Source organism: Moschus berezovskii, chromosome 19, assembly GCF_049115385.1.
Source record: "Moschus berezovskii isolate FMDL1 chromosome 19, NW_MosBer_1.0, whole genome shotgun sequence".
Lineage (NCBI taxonomy): Eukaryota > Metazoa > Chordata > Mammalia > Artiodactyla > Moschidae > Moschus > Moschus berezovskii.
This window is the reverse complement of record NC_142478.1, coordinates 51,555,300-51,572,935: the sequence shown is the minus strand read 5'-3', so window position 1 is coordinate 51,572,935 and position 17,636 is coordinate 51,555,300. Positions and strand designations below refer to the sequence as shown.

The 17,636-nt window shown below is 44.9% G+C and overlaps 1 protein-coding gene across 1 annotated transcript in view; it reads left to right on the top strand.

The window, feature by feature from the left end:
* TMEM132C (transmembrane protein 132C) overlaps positions 1-9,653 on the top strand; it is a 462,471-nt gene extending 452,818 nt beyond the window's left edge. The window contains exon 9 of the mRNA XM_055405175.2: positions 6,248-9,653. Coding sequence (XP_055261150.1) covers positions 6,248-7,432 — 1,185 coding nt within the window. The 3' untranslated portion in view covers positions 7,433-9,653. The remainder of the gene's footprint in view (positions 1-6,247) is intronic.
* Positions 9,654-17,636: the final 7,983 nt, after the last annotated feature.

Sequence of the window (17,636 nt, the reverse complement as noted above, 5' to 3'; positions counted from 1 at the left end):
TCTCGAGTTGGTGAAGAAAAATGAACTCTAGATGAAAAGTCAGCCAAGATGAACTGGCACAGTGCGTTAACAGTGTTTTATCTCAGTCCTTGGAGTGTGGAAGGCTGGCCTCTTGTTCTTGATATTTCCAACTTTGAAATTCAAAAGGTTTGCCATGAATATGAGGGCAATTGTATTGTACTTCCCGTGCCCTGTTAGTTCTGAAGAAAGCTAGAATAGTAAAAAGAAATGAGGTCTCCCGCAGCATGAATGCATTCAACTGAGGCTTTAGAAGGGAATCTGTCCAATGGTGTGATTTCTCAGTTGATGAAGCTAAAGGAGAGGAGGGCAGGAAACAAAATTCCTGAGCCAATCATGTCTTAGCTTTGATTCCCCCAGAAGCTGAACCTGAGATAAGGATCTGCATGCTATGACTTCATTTGGGCAGTGAAGGGAACTCTGGAAGGGAATCTGGAAGTGAGGGAAGGGAGGAAGGAAAGACAGCCAAAAGAGTGTGTACCCTGAACTTACGGTTTCCAGGGGGAAGGATGGGGGAAGGAATAGTTAGGGAGTTTGGGATGAACATGTACCCACTGCTATATTTAAAATGGATAACCAACAAGGACTTACTGTATAGCACAGGGAACTCTCCTCAATGTTACGTGGCAGCCTGGATGGGAGGGGAGTTTAGGGGAGAATGGATACATGTATACGTATGGCTGAATCCCTTTGCTGTCCACCTGAAACTATCACAACATTGTTAGTTGACTGTATTCCAATATAAGACAAAAAGTTTTAAAAAAAAAATGTGTATTCCCAACTCAGCCACCACTGTAGGCTACCGGAGCCTGGATCTCCTGGGAAACCATCAGCCAGGATAGAAAAGACTGAAGCATCATTATACCTGAGGGGCAAGGAAGCTAGGATATTTATCACCCTTCCCATCAGCCCTTAGTGGAGGGCTGCTTCTAGGGGGTGTTAATTTTTCAGCACTTCCGGCTGTGGGCATGACCATGTGGGTTTCAGAGGTTAGAATGCTCCTTGGCAAGACCATCTTGCAAGTCTGACAGCTGAAAGTCAAACAGGAAGGTTTTGTGGGGTAATGGGCAGATGCCAACAGCAAGCACACAGCATCTTTAGATTTCAGGTACATTCTCACTCACTCCTAACAGGAAGCTGGTGTTAGTCTGGGCTTTCCATCACAAGTGATAGAGACCTAACTCAGGCTGGCTGAGACAGATGTAAGAATTTAACAGTTCATGTCCAAGCGTTTGCATCTTCAGGTAAAGCTAGATCCAGATGCTCCAGTGGTGTCAACAGAAACTTTCATTTTTAAGGACTTCTCTGGTAGTCCAGTGATTAAGACTCTGCACTTTCACTGAAGGGGATACAGGTTCAATCCCAGGTTGAAGAACTAAGATCCCACATGCCAAGCTGCATAGCCAAAAATAAATAAATAAACCTCCATTTTTTTTTAATGAAGTGCTCTTTTTTAAAAAACAAGTTTTATTTATTAAAAAAAGAAAGAAAGAAACATTTTGGCTGCACCCAATGGCATGTGGGATCTTAATTCCCCTACAAGGGAGAGCACCCACACACCGTGCACTGGAAGGCAGAGTTTGGACCACCCAGGATGTCCTCGGGAGCCTTCATTTTTATTATTGGCACTTGTCCTCAATTCTGGAAACTGTCCAGCCATTAATTCTTTGACTTTTGAAGTTCTCCCATATTCTTTCCTTCTGTAACTCTTAACAGAAGACTGTTGGTCATTCTCTTCCTCATTTCTTCAACCATCCTTTCCCATGCTTCATCAATTTATATTCCTGAGGTTACATTCTGGGTGAATTTCTTGACTCAGTTTCCCAGTAACTAATTGTCTCCTCAACCATGTCTAATCCACTATTCAGACTGAGTAATGAATTTCAACTGGAAGATTTTTCACATCTAGAAGTTCTGTTTGGTTCTTTCCACAGCTCCCTGTTCTTTTCCCAGTCTTTCCCACTCTTTCAGAGTAGTTTTTACTCTCAGTGTTCTTGCCTGGAGAATCCCAGGGACAGGGGAGCCTGGTGGGCTGCCATCTGTGGGGTCACACAGTGTCGGACACGACTGAAGTGCCTTAGCAGCAGCAGCAGCAGCAACTATTGTCTTTCATGGGTTAGTTTTTGTTATTGGTTTGTTTTATTTTTATTGTCCTTATCTTCTGATCTTTGCACGTGAACTTTTTATGATTCTCTCTCATGGTAGAGCCTTCTTTCCTAGGAATTGATTTTTCTTGTTTTTCATGGGCCCCTCTTGAGCTGTGGTTGCTTTGCATTATGTGGTTCCTGAGAAATCCCTGTACATTTTTGCATGTGTGTGAGTCTAGCTTCAAGTTAGCATCTTTGCTTGCAGCTCCTGCAGCATCAGATGGTATAACTTGAGACACCACAATCAGTCATGGGGAAGGGGTGGGGTTCTGATTTCCAGGGAGACATTTTCCCAACCAGTGTTCAAAGCAGAAATGAGCATTGTTGCTGTGTCTCTGGTGCAATGGGTAGGATTTCTCATCTCCCTATGTGGAGAGGAATCCTAGCTTTATGTTAAAGGTCTCATGCCCATCTGACACTTGCCCAGATGGGTATCAACTTCTCCACCACTGGCTGGTGCCTCTTCTGAATAGTTCTACACCCCCCCAAGCAATGTCACTAACAGTTACCTATGTGTATCACTGTAGTATGCCTTCTTTTTTAATTTTTGATTCCTAGGAATTTGCATCTCTTATTTGTATCTTTTACCTAGTTTTTAACTAGCTTATACTCAGCCATCTGTTGAGTATGACATTCTCTGTTGTTGTGACATGCTCTTAAGAGTCTTTCTCTCTCACTCTGTCAACTTTCTTTCTCCTGTGCTGGCCTCAGATTCCAGCAGATTGCTTAAGATTGCAACCACTTAAGTGGTTGCAGGAGGGCCACTCCCCATTCCCGGCTTGCATCCCAACTCAGTAGTCCCAGAGGAAATACAATTCTTCTCTAATTTCAGCAAAAGCCCAGAGGTCACATCCCGTTGGCTGCTTTGGATCATGTGCTCCTTCCTGAGCCAATCACTGGGATCAGAGTAGTGGAATGTTGTGATTGGCCAGACCTTGGTCACATGCCCACTTCTGGAACTGGGAGGGGTGGGATCCATCCCACCCATGCTCCTTGGACTCCCATTGGAGGAAAAGACATGGGTCTGAAAGGAAAATTAGTGTCCTAGCTCCCATCGGAAAGGAGGAATGGAAACTGGATGGGCCAAACAGATGTTCATCTCAGAACCTTTAAGTACTTTAAGTCCCCTACACGTGAACCTTCAAGTTTCAAACTTTCAAAGATGCAAACATGTGTTTGCATGTCCAATGACATAACTTAGTTCATGGGTCTGGTGTCCATTGTCACATGTGTGCATCCTCTACAAGGGGTTGTGCTTTTGTGTACTTTACTGTGCAGTTCTGTATAAAGTACAGTAGTGCAGTATCTTTATTTCAAGCCCAGGATGTCTGGAAGCAAGTGTAAAAGCAGCCGTGATGTAGCTGATACTGTACTATACTTTTCAAGTTCCTGTACTGTAAAGTTAAAAATGTTTTATTTTTTGTGTTTGTTTGCTTTTTATGTATTATTGTGTGAAAAGTACTTTAAACCTATCACAGTGCAGTAGTATATAGCCAATTGTGTTTGTTGGGTATCCAGGCTAACTTCGTTGGACTTATGAACAAATTCACTCTTGGGACTGAACTTGTTTGTATGTAGGGGACTTACTATATTCACATTCCCACTTTCAATCAGGGGTAACTGAGGCCCAGAAGAATTCGTTTAAAGAAAGATGTTCCCAGGGAAACAGTGGATCCATGCATTTAATTCAAAACTCCCACTTCAAACTCTCTGCCTTTTGTCATGGGGTCCAGCAGCCAGGATTAGAAGAAACACTGGATCCTTTAACCATAGCAGACCCCTGGAGTTCCATTAGCTCTTCCCAACCATAAGATCACTGCCCCTTTCCTTCCCTACTCTGCTTCTTGCTTCTCCTTCATAACATCCAGTAGATTGTCCAATAGGAGTTATCCTAGTCATTTCACAGCCAGCGCCCACCCATCTCTCTCCTGATCTCCAGTCACCTTCCTTCCTCCCTGTCATTAAACCAAACATTAGCATGTGAAACTTACGCAGAACTAACATCCCAGCCCAGCTCCAGGAAACATCCCAGCCTGTCATGATAAACAGCTGTGTATTGCTTTTTTGTTTTTTAATTAATTTTTATTGGAGTATAGTTGCTTTATAATGTTATGTTAGTTTCTGCTGTACAGTAAAGTGAATCAGCTATATTTATACATATATCCCCTCTCTTTTAGATTTCCTTCCCATTTAGGTCACCACAGAGCATTGAGTAGAGTTCCCTGAGCTATACAGTAAGTTCTCATTAGTTAAACTGCTGTGTATTGTTTATTATCTGTCAGTTTTCTAAGGACTACTCAGTGACTGGCACGTGGCCTGACACAGAAGAGGCTTTTAATACATGTCCCTGGAATGATCAGATGAATGAAAATTGGACCACTCAGTGCCTGTTCTTAGAGGACTGGGAAGAATTCCAGACACAACACAATTGTCTCCTATAGTCCCTGGCCTGGTCAGTGACCTCAGAGTCAAAGGCAGCCAGGAAACTAACCAGCAACCATGGTTAAGACTCAAGATAAACTGCCTGGACTCAACCCCAACTCTGTCAGCTCTGCAAACTTGGGCGAGCCTTGGGTCCCTGCTATGTTTCAATCTACTCACCTGTAGGATGAGAAATATGGATAATAGTATCTACCTTGTATATTGATGGGAAGATTAAACGAGTTGCTAATGAAAATGACTTAGAACAGTGGCTGCTACCCAGGAATCACTATGGACATCTTAGCTACAATCAATCCTATGGTAGGTAGAATAATGGTACACAAAAGACTGCCACGTCTAATTCCTAGACCCTGTGAATAAGTCACCTTATGTATCAAAAGGGACTTTGCAGTGGGGATTAAGGATCTTGAGATGGAAAGATTACCATGGATTATGCAGAGAATGGAATACACTGAACTCAATGTCATCACAAGGGTTCTGATGAGAGGGAAGGGTGGTGCGTCAGAGTGAGGGGCAGGAAATGTGAAGGCTCTAAGGAGGAGAGTGAAAAGGTTGGCTTGAAGCTCAACATTCAGAAAACAGATCATGAAAAAAAAAAAAAAAAAGAAAGAAAACAGATCATGGCATCAGGTCCCATCACTTCATGGGAAATAGATGGGGAAACAGTGGAAACAGTGTCAGACTTTATTTTTTGGGGCTCCAAAATCACTGCAGATGCTGATTGCAGCCATGAAATTAAAAGACGCTTACTCCTTGGAAGGAAAGTTATGACCAACCTTGATAGCATGTTAAAAAGCAGAGACATTACTTTGCCAACAAAGGTCCATCTAGTCAAGGCTATGGTTTTTCCCATGGTCATGTATGGATGTGAGATTTGGACTGTGAAGAAAGCTGATCGCCAAAGAATTGATGCTTTTGAACTGTGGTGCTGGAGAAGACTCTTGAGAGTCCCTTGTACTGCAAGGAAATCCAACCAGTCCATTCTATAGGAGATCGATCCTGGGTGTTCATTGGAAGGACTGATGCTAAAGCTGAAACTGCAATACTGTGGCCACCTCATGCGATGAGTTGACTCACTGGAAAAGACTCTGATGCTGGGAAGGATTGGGGGCGGGAGGAGAATGGGACGACAGAGAATGAGATGGCTGGATGGCATCACCGACTCTGTGGACATGAGTTTGAGTGTACTCCGGGAGTTGGTGATGGACAGGGAGGCCTGGCGTGCTGATTCATGGGGTCGCGGAGAGTCGGACACAACTGAGCAACTGAACTGAACTGAAGGACACACTCAAGTGAAGTCTTCCTTAATAAATGCAATGGAGCCTTAATTCAGTGAAGGCTTTTTATGGGATCTTTTCCCCCTGGTAAGGATTATGCTGGAGCTGTCATTGCTTATCTGCATTTGTTCTTGTTTCAATTAAGCTGACTCTCAGATCTTGATATAAACCCTGGATGTTTTTTCCCCCAGCTTCATCAACCACCAGGTCTGGATTTTAAGTCCTGCCCCTGAATCTTTGGGTTCTCCTCTAGGATTGGTGGGGGTGGGAGCAGGATGCAAGATCCTAAGAGAAGAGGCATCTCCCCCATTCTCACCTCCTCCCATCCCCCGTGGATTTTCTAACTGCCTCTCTCCCCTACAGGAAGCCGTGGTCAGCACTTGGCTCCAGTTCAGCGATGGCTCCGTGACGCCCCTGGACATCTACGACACCAAGGACTTCACCCTGACGGCCACCTCCCTGGACGAGGCCGTCGTGTCGGTCCCCCAGCCCCGCTCGCCCAGGTGGCCCACGGTGATGGCCGAAGGCGAAGGCCAGGGACCCCTCGTCCGAGTGGACCTGACCATCGCGGAGGCCTGCCAAAAATCCAAACGCAAGAGTGTCCTGGCGGTCGGCGTGGGGAGCGTCAGGGTCAAGTTCGGGCAGAATGACGCCGACTCCAGCCCGGGCATGGACTATGAGGAGGCTGAGATCAAGAACCACGCCAGCGACCGGCGCCAGAAGGCCCAGGAAGGCCCTTTCTACGGCAGCTCCTCCGCAGAACGCGAGGACGGGGTCCTCCGGAGGGGCAACCCCACGGCCAAGTCGCTGCTGGACAACAAGGTGGGCAAGAACAGCCGGCTGGACGGGGGCCGGCTGGCGGGGGAGGGCCAGCTGCAGACCATCCCCATCGACTTCGCCAACTTCCCGGCGCAGGTGGACCTGCCCCAGGCCGGGGGCGGGCGCGGGGCCGGCGACCTGGTGCAGACCCCCCGGGGCCTGAGCGATCTGGAGATCGGCATGTATGCCCTCCTGGGGGTCTTCTGCCTGGCCATCCTCGTCTTCCTCATCAATTGCGCCACCTTCGCCCTCAAGTACAGGCACAAGCAGGTGCCCCTGGAAGGCCAGGCCTCCGTGACCCACTCGCATGACTGGGTGTGGCTGGGCAACGAGGCGGAGCTCCTGGAGAACGTGGGCGACGGGTCTCCGCCGCAGGACGAGCACACGACCATCATAGACCGCGGGCCTGGGGGCTTCGAGGAGAGCAACCGCCTCCTGCTCAACGGGGGTTCCCAAAAGCAGGGGCAGAGCCAGATCCCCAGGCCGGCCGAGTCGGGGGGCAAGCAGGGCAGGGACCAGAAACACGAGCCCCTGCATTCGCCCACCTCCAAGAGGAAAAAGGTGAAATTCACCACCTTCACCACCATCCCCGCCGACGACGGCTGCCCCACCGTCAACTCCATCCTGGGCGGAACCGAGGAGGACGTCAAATGGGTATGCCAGGACGTGGGCGTGGGTGCCCCCAAAGAACTCAGAGACTATCTGGAGAAGTTCAAGGACAAAGTGTAGGCCCTTCTGCTCGAAGGACCAGCGCCTGGACGCCCTCCTTCAGCTCCACAGTAGATCTGGGGCTCAACAGGGACTCTTTGGGGCCCGTCTTCGAAACGATTCATAGTTGGAAGTTCTGAAGCCGGGAAGGGACAGTTTTGTGATCAGAAGTCGATGTTGGCAGACTTTCTTAAGTCGGCAGAAAAAACTCTGGGAATGGAGCTGATGGAGACATTTTAACTGCGCAAGGCCAAATTAGGAAGGTTATTTTATGAGTGAAAATATAACCCAGACAAGTACCAAAAAGTATTTGTTAAAAAAAAAAATGCAAAAAAAAAGACAAATAAAAAGAGACAGAAGTAATCATCTGTTTATATTTCTAATAAAGGATCAAAAATATAAAACTAGGGCCTGCTTAGAGACATTTTCCATTTTAATTCAATTTTCTTTTTCCAAGGACAGCCTTCGACTGTCACCCTGGGCTTGGGGAGGAGACATTTCTGAATATGGGTTGTCTCTTGGGATAGATTTGAAGATTTTTACATCTTTAGTTAATAATCTTTTCTTTTTCCATATTCTCTTTTTTTCTTTTTTTTTTTTTCTTTTTGTGTCTTAGACTTCCATTTGATTTATGTTTAATGTTTATTCCTGAGGATCAAATGGTATATTTTCCTGTATTTTCCTAAATTAAACAAGTTATATTCCTATACAGCAGATAAATTTTTAGAAACGATGTCAGTTAATCCATTCTTTAAGTATTATGTTTAATGCTTTGCTTTATCCCTCCAGCCTTGTTGATATCTGCTGGGGTTTCCACAATTAGAGGGAGTTCTCAGAGCCTTTGAGGGGATGGGGGGAAGGTCACGTTCACCCTCCACAGGACCAAAACCAGTGGGTGGGACAGTGGCAGAACCCGGTTGCACAGAGCGCAGCCAGGGACCCCTGACCCCTCAGTGACTCCATCACTGGTGCCCTAGGGATACTTCTATCAGAGGAAGATGAGGTCAGAGTCACAAGCTGGAAACCATCCACACCAATAATCAGCGCCAACCTCAAAGGGTAGACCTAACCCAAGACACGCTGATATCATGAAATGAACAAGGATCAAAAAACTGTTGGAGGGCTTTTCTGTCTTTTTTCTTACTTTGTTGGGCAGGGCATACCAGCATAAAGGGGAAAAAAAATCTATGTTAGATTGTCAATCAACTGTGTTTTTTTTAACAGCTTAATTGTGTAGCAGCACATTGCAAAATGCATTCATCCAAAGTGAAGCATGATCCCATGGACAGTAGAGCCTGGCAGGCTATGGTCCATTGGGTCGCAGAGAGTGGGACACGACTGAAGCGATTTAGCACACACAAAGTGAAGCCTATGCGGCAGAGAGAAACTTGGGTCATAAACCCTCCGAGTCCGGTCTGCCTGCAGTTGCTGGCGAGGAAGACTCCAGGTGGTCACGTGATCCTCTCAACGTAGCGGTGCCTGCAGCTACTGGGGTTGCTTCCTGTTTTTATTTTTTTAATTCCTAAAAGTGATGACTAAGAAAGGGTCCTGGAAGCCTCATAACCTAGGCTGGACCTTTTCAAAAGATATTTCTAGCACATATTATAGACAGTAAAAAGGAGCTATTTATTTATACCTGTGATGCCAATTGTCATTAAAACATTTTCCGTGGCTTGACAAGTCAGTGTCTTGTGGGCTGTCTCTTATTTCACTTAACTCCTATTACTTCTTCTCCCCATCCAATGTACAACGTGTTGAAGAAATAAACCTGTCTGCTAGGCTGGAAGGAGAACAGTCCTCTGATTGTTGGCTTGTTTTCCTCTTGGTTTCTTGGCTGATCCCCAGTACTTCCTCATAAGGGAAACTTTCAGTCATCTGTCCGCTGTCATCTGCACCAGGGGTTCTCAAGTGAGCGCTCAGGACCACCAGGGGAAAACGTGTATTCCTCAAGAGTTCCAGAGTGATGCTGATACCGTTGGTCAGAGGTGCCCTGCTTGTGAACTTCCAACTTACCTCAAACATGAAAGAGAGCTTTGACATCAAATGGGAAACTGTGTTGAAGCTCTCATCTGGGGAAAAGGTGTTCTTTTATTCTAATTTGTTTTGCATTTGTTGTTGCTTGAAGTTTCGGTGGGATTGTGGTGGCTGTTGGCTGGTTGAGGGAAGAGAATTTTTTGGTTGAAGATGAGGTATTTTTTTTAATAGTTGTTTTATCTTTTAATTTTTAAAAAATTTTGAAAAGCTTTTAAAAGATGACTTTCTGTCTGCGATTATTACAAAATACTGGCTATATTCCCTGGTGTTGTACAACATATCTTTATAGCTTACTTATACCCAATAGCTTGTACCTCCTAATGCCCTCCCCCTATATTACCCCTTCCCACTTCCCTCTCCCCACGGGTAACTACCAGATTGTTCTCTCCAAGTCTGCTTCTTTTTTGTTTTATTCACTGGTTTGTTGTGTTTTTTGGATTCCACATGTAAGTGACATCATATGGTGTTTGTTTGTCTAACGTATTTCACTAAACATAATACCCTCCAAGTCCATCTATGTTATTGCAGGTGGCAAAATTTCAATCTTTTTCGTCGCTGGGTAGTATTCCATATATACTTTATCCATTTATCCACATCTTCTTCATCCATTCATCTGTTGATGGATACTTGGGTTGTGTGCATATTTTGGCAATTGTAAGTAATGCTACTATGAACATTGGGGTTCACTCATTTTTTGAATTAGTTTTTCTGTGTTTTTCAGATATAAAGCCAGGAGTGGAATAGCTAGGTTATAGGGTAGCTCTATTTTCAGTTTTTTGAGAAAACTCCATACTAATAACAGCTTTATTGAGACACATGAAATGGACTCATTTAGAGTATACAATTCAATGGTGTTTAGTATATTCACAGAGTGGCATCACATCAATTTTAGAAATTTTTCATCATCCCCAAAAGAAGCTCCATACTCATTAGATTAACTTCCCATTCGCCCAGAACCAAATTCCTAGCCCCAGGCAAAAACCAATCTACTCTGTCTTTATGGATTTGCCTGGGCTCAAGGGCTGGTGTCTATATCATTATGGGGGAGGGCTCAAGGGCTGGTGTCTGTATCATTGTGGGGGAGTTTGTCAGAAGCCAATGGAATTAATATGTTGTGACTATTTCTTAATTGAGCCACCAGAACAGTTCTATGCTCCCTCAGTGTGCCTGTACATATGCAGCAAAAGAAAACAGCCTACAAGACCTCTGTGTGGGAACCACATCCACTCCTAAATCAAGCTCTCTACCTAGCTAGCTCAGGTTTTGCTTTAAAAAAATTCAGGCTTCACATAAAGAGAAAGAGGACTGTGGTAGACTCCAATGCTAGTTGCTTCATTTCTGCCCCAAGTTACACTCTGAAAGGGCCAGCTGCTGGCCTTGGGCGGATACCTCTGTGGTCCACTCGGTTCAGCTGAGTGACCCAGATTCTGACTAAACAACAACCCTGGATCTTTCAAGACTGTAGCATTCACTGTTGAAAAAAAATCACATATAAGTGGACCCTCGCATTTCCAACCCATGTTGTTGGAGGGTCAACTATATTTATCAGCAATAATTCTTTATTATTGTCAATAATAAGTTATGACAGTGCTTTAATAATATTAATAATAACTACAAGGATAATAATAATGAGACTCCATTTAACAAGTCTGGGGCAGACTCAGTGTTAGACATCCTTAAGTGTCTGTTGTCATTCATTTACAATGACTCTCTGAGACAGGTGTGTTACCCCTCCCCCCATATTAGAGATGAGGAAACAGACTCAGACCATTCTTCTCAAGGTCAAGGCTACAGACTTGCAGAGACAGGGCTCAAACCCAAGATCATGTCTCCAAAGACTGTGGTCTTAATTATTGCACTAATACAAGCTTCACATACATTTTCTTGTGTTAAAAATATAATAAAACCGACAGAGTAATTCAGGGTCATGACACAAAATCCAGAAAATGAAGAAAAGTAGAAAAAATAAAGGAAAAAGGGCCTCTGGTCCCTCCTCCTAGAAATAAAAATTAATAGCTCATCTTTTACACATGCTTCAGTGTTTTTTTCCAAATGATGGACATAATTTTCCATAGTTCTATTCATATTTTGAAAGTTTATCATTATCAATATGACTTTTAAATTATCTTTCTGATTTTAAAAGTAACCCAAGAGTACTGTAAATCATTTGTAAAAATGACCCAGTTCACCCCTATTGGAGCTTTGCTAATGTCCTTCTAAAGTTTTTGCCCTCATATTTCTTTTTTCTTCCATGGTTGAGACCAAAGTGCAAATATTGATTTTTAAGTATAATTAATAGGAAAGGTTCCACAGCCCTCGACTGGAAGTGATCAGGCTCCCATGTGGGTGGAACAGACTGTGGGCTACAGGAGAGGACCCCTCGGGGGAGAGGGAGACTGGGGACTAAAATCCAGCCCAATCATTACTTGTCTATATGCTCCCACCTGGAGGAAAAGCTTCAGCTCTCCTTTGAACAAGAGCACCATTTGTTTCCAAGTGTGCAGCCTCCGCTGCCCTTTCCAAAAGGAAGCTGCAATTTACAACTTTCCCCTGAGGGCAAGCCTGGAAGAGGAGGTGAAAGGAACTGAGGCTGGCCGGCTTGCATCAGTGAGTAGCCTGCTTTCTGTGATGGCAATGAAGGACTTGCTCTTACAGAAGAGCTCTTCTGGACTTCCCTAGTGGCTCAGTGGTTAAGAATCTGCCTGCCAATGCAGGGCCTTGGATCCCATCTCTGGTCCGGGAAGATCCTACATGCCTTGGGAAAGCTAAACCCATGTGCCACAGCCACTGAAGGTCTCACACCCTAGAAGCCCATGCTCAGTGATAAGAAAAGTCACTGCAATGAGAAGCCCGCACACCACAACTAGAGAAAAGCCTGCATGCAGTAACAAAGAGCCAGTGAGACTCAAAAATAAATATATATTTTTTTTAAGAAAAAGAATAGCTCTTCCATAGAGAATAATGACACAAGTGGCCAGAAGCCCAAAATCCAGCAGTTTCAAGGCACTGGAGAACTGCGCTTGAGACAAGCTTGGACCTGGGACCTGAGATCCTTTGCTGCAGTGTTTGCACCTGAACAAAGAGTTTCTTGAGCAATAAAATACAAAGAAACTAAAGGGACTAAAATTAACTGTGTGCATGTGCAGTTGGAGCAAATTATGGACCACAAGGCACAAGAGACCAAAAAAATCCAACTGCCGCTTCGGAAGAACCCAGAGCAAAAACAGGGTGTCAGGAGCAAAAGCAGCGTACTTCATATGCCCCCTGTACTCAATACCACCTAAGGGGTGGGCAAACCACCTAAGCCACCCCTCCAGCCTGACCTCTGAACACACCCCTACCTTCACCCCATATAAGGAACCAGCTCACTCCCAACTTGGGAAGCTGGTGAGCAAGGAACTTGTTGCTTGTTCTCACTCCCCCCAATAAAGCCTTGTTTGAATTTCTTGCCTGGCCTCTGATCAATTTCTATTTAGTAAGGAGGCCAAGAACCCTGGTCCGTATCACAGGTGATTGAGAGAGGAGGCAAAGATCCCAGAGAAGGGGGCTGGGTACTGAGGCTGGGCCCACATTGGTCACCACACTGTCTCCTTGGGGTGTTATCTATGCATACTGTGCTGCTCAGAGACTTCAGGAGATGTGACATCCCAGAGTTTGCAGCAGACTCACTGAGCTGAACTGACAAAAACTATATCCAGGACGTTGGAGGCAGCAGGGAACTGAGAGTCTGAAATTCCTGAGATAAGAAATTTGCAAGGAACTGAGCCTAGAGCATAATTTCCTCTTCAGGCCTTTTCCAGTTCCTCCACTAGACATGAGGTGGCTCACTGGTTAAAAAAAAACAACAACAACAGCAATGCAGGGGATGCAAGAGATGAGGTTTCAGTCCCTGGGTGTGAAAGATCCCCTGGAGGAGGGCAGGACAACCCACTCCAGTACTCTTGCCTGGAGAATCCTATGGACAGAGGAGCCTGGTGGGCTACAGTCCATAGGGTCACAAAGAGTTGGGCAGAACTGAAGCAACTTAGCGTGTACACACCACCGGGCATGAAACTAAGAAAGCAAGACAGGGAGGCATTCAAGACTCAGCTGTGATATGAATGAGCTCCTGTAACTCTGGTTAAGGGCCACCGTCGGAGGATGTAGATCCCAGGAGTATTCTGGCATCTTGCCAGGTAGGCAAAGTGGGATTAGCTAAGAAAGTCTCAGGTGCTGGACCTTGGAAGGGAAAGCAGATGGAAATTGGGCATATGGGGCATGGTACCCAGAGATCTGGATCTGGGCACTGTTCATTATGAATATGAATCAAATCTTCACATAGACCTTTTTTATTTTTAAAAAATTTATTTATCTATTTTTGGCTGTGTTGGGTCTTGTCTGTGACTCATGGACTCTTGTTGTAGTACACAGGCTTGGTTGCTCCAAGATACATGGAATCTTAGCTCCCCCCAATCAGGAATCAAACGGGCATCCCCTGCACTGCAGGCAGGTTCTTAACTACTGGATCACTGGGGAAACTCCTCACACAGACCTTTGCAAAAGTTTCAACTGTGGCCAAAAAAAAAAAGTTCAGTGGGGCAAGGACAGCTCTGATGGGACACTCAAGGTGGCCATGGAGGTCAAGGAAGGCCACTCTGAGGACATGAAGCCTGAAGCATGGGATGCCCTAGAGGCACTAGGATGTGATCCAGATAAAGCACCAGGCAGAGGGAAGCACAGATTCAAGGACCCTGCACAGAGAGACGAGCGCGCGTCAGGGACCAGCCATTGAAAAACTGCGTGGCTGGAGAGATTGATTTCCCAGGGGCATAAAAATGGATTCACACAAATAAAAAATTCACTCTCTCTTTCCTCACAACAGTGGAGGACACAGGTCTACTGGGGATGGAAGCCAAAGGCCCAGATAATATGTTGGCTCTTAAAATGGGCATTTTTTCCAAGTGTTTTGTTCAAGCCATCGGCCAAATACTAGTGTTTTGAATTGGTCTCTGCATCTCAAAACTTCCAGCTGGAAGAAGCAAAAACTGGGTGGTTTTCCTAAGTGTGGGTTCAGAAAGGTTTAGTAAGCCCTTCTAAACAACAAACAAATAAAAAGAAAACCCAAAGGCTCTGAGAGTCAAGTCCTATTTCAGGAATTCTCTGACACGGAGAGGCTTGCTTAAAAATTTGGATCTACAAATGAACTTATTCACAAAACAAACAGACTCACGGGCATAGAAAACAAACATATGGTTACCAAAGTAGAAACTGGGGGAGGAATAAATAAGGAATGTATGTTTAATAGATACACTTTACTATACAGAAAATAGATAACCAGCAAGCTCTCACCGTACAGCACAAGAAACTATACTCAGTATCTTGTAATAATCTGTAATGGAAAAGAATCTGTAAAAAATGTGTGTGTGTGTGTGCACACGCGCGTGCATGCACGCATGTGTACGAGGGCTTCCCCGATCACTCAGCAGGTAAAGAATCCACCTGCAACACAGGAGACACAGGAGATGCGGGTTCAATCCCTGGGTCAGAAAGATGCCCTGGAGGAGGGCATGGCAACTCACTCCACTAATTTTGCCTGGAAAATCCCATAGACAGAGGAGCCTGGTGGGCTGCAGTCCATGGGGTCCCAAAAAGTCAGATGCGACTGAAGCAACTGGCATGCACACGTGTATGTGTGTGTGTGTGTGTATGCTGTATATATGCATATATGAATCATTTTCCTGTACATCTGAAACTAATACAATATTGCAAATCTATGATAATTCAATTAAAAATAATAAAAAATAATAAATTTGGATCCAGGAGGGTTTGCAAAATAGAACTGAGAAGAGGAAAGTCAGGTTATCCTGTTACCATTCTCTTTTAGGGAGAACATTAGATAATGTTTCAAAGAATGAATCAAATTATGACATTTCTTTTCCAATTTATATTCTACCAACCAAAATGTTCTGTCCAAAAGAGCCTTTTTGTCCTCTGTCAAAGAGGGCATTTGGGTGGAAAGAAATTACCAGACTGTGACATTTCATTGATTTAAAAATTCAGGTTAAGTTCAGGGTCCAGATTTACATTTTCTCTCTTTTCTGTGGTGCTCTGAGTGAAGTGTGGGATTGGAAGAGCTGGGCCGGGTTGCATGGCAAGAACACAGTCTCAGGATGCTGTGGCTTTCAGAGCTTCAGCCGTGGAAAGGGAGAGTCGTTAAATAAAATGTGACAGTCTACAGTTAGCCGTGATATAGTCAGGAAAACCTGGGCGCCAACAGGATGAAGTTAATTCATCTGTTCACTCAATAAATACCTACTGAGAACTTTCTGTAAGACACTCAATAGATACACATTAAGTACCTTGATAATATATTAAAAAGCAGAGACATTACTTTGTTAACAAAGGTCCGTCTAGTCAAGGCAATGGTTTTTCCCGTGGTCATGTATGGATGTGAGAGTTGGACTGTGAAGAAAGCTGATCGCCGAAGAATTGATGCTTTTGAACTGTGGTGTTGGAGAAGACTCTTGAGAGTCCCTTGTACCGCAAGGAGATCCAACCAGTCCATTCTAAGGGAGATCGATCCTGGGTGTTCATTGGAGGGACTGATGCTAAAGCTGAAACTGCAATACTTTGGCCACCTCATGTGACGAGTTGACTCACTGGAAAAGACTCTGATGCTGGGAAAGGTTGGGGGCAGGAGGAGAAGGGGACGACCGAGAATGAGATGGCTGGATGGCATCACCGACTCTGTGGACATGAGTTTGAATGAACTCCGGGAGTTGGTGATGGACAGGGAGACCTGGCGTGCTGTGCTTCATGGGGTCGCGGAGAGTCGGACATGACTGAGCGACTGAACTGAACTGAAGACACTTAATAGATACACATTACTATATAGAAAATAGATAACCAGCAAGGTCCTACTGTATAGCACAGGAAACTATACTCAGTATCTTGTAATAATCTGTAATGGGAAAAAATCTGTAAAAAGAATGTGTGTGTGTGTGTGTGTATGAGGGCTCGGCAACCTACTCCAGTATTCTTGCCTGGAGAATCCCATGCACGTCGGAGACTGGTGAGCTATACAGTCCATGGAGTCACAAAAAGTCGGACATGACTAAAGTGACTTAACACGCACGCGTGATCTTTTAGCAAATCCTGCTGGTCTTGCATCTTAGATTGAGTTCCTCCAGAAGCAAAAGCTGGGACAGGGATGTGGGAGAGAGTGATTAATTTGGGGAAAGTTCATTTGGGGCGGCACATAGCTAAGTGATACATATCTATTTAGACTTCCCTGGTGGTCCAGTGGTTAGGACTCTGTGCTTCCACTGCAGCGGGTGCAGGTTCGATCCTTGATGAGGTAAGTAGAACCCCATATACTGCATGGTAGAAAAAAAATAAAAGGCACTCGTCTACTTTCAATAGTAGACAAGAAGGTTGGTATCTTTATCCACATAGAGCATATAGTCTTGTAGGGAAAACAGATAAACAAACATGAGCTAAATCTGAAATGCTGCTGGTAAAGAATCCGCCTTTAATACAGGAGACCCCTGTTCTGTTCCTGGGTGGGGAAGGTCTGCTGGAGAAGAGATAGGCTACCCACTCCAGTATTCGTGGGTTTCCCTGGATGCTCAGCTGTTAAAGAATCTGCCTGCAATGCAGAATACCTGGGTTAGATCCCTGGGTTGAGAAAATTCCCTGGAGAAGGGAACAGCTACCCACTCAGTATTCTGGCCTGGAGAATTCCATGGACTGTGTAGTCCATGGGGTCGCAAAGAGTTGGACGTGACTGAGTGACTTTCACATCAGACTCTGAAAATAGAGTGCTATGAAGGAAATAAACAGAGTGGTGAGAAATCACTGGATGCCAGGTGTGAAAAGGTGCCCTTTCTCAGAGGGTAGGCATGAGACGACACTTAAGCTGAGAATTTAGTATTAAATCCAGCTACTCCTGGGTAACAAGACAAAGAATGGTAGGTGGAAAGTCCTGAAGCAAGAATGAGCGGATTGTTGTATTTGAGAACTAGAGAAATGCCAGTGTGTCTGTGAGGCAGAAAGTCCAGAAGGAGATGGTGGAGAAGGATGCCAGCCCAGAAGGGCAGAGGAAGTGGATCAGGCATTGTGGGAGGCCTCTGGAAGGTACTAAACAGGATAGTGAGTTTCCCTGAATGGTGCCAAAAAGATCAGTAGCATCACAGGAGAGCAGAGCTTTGGG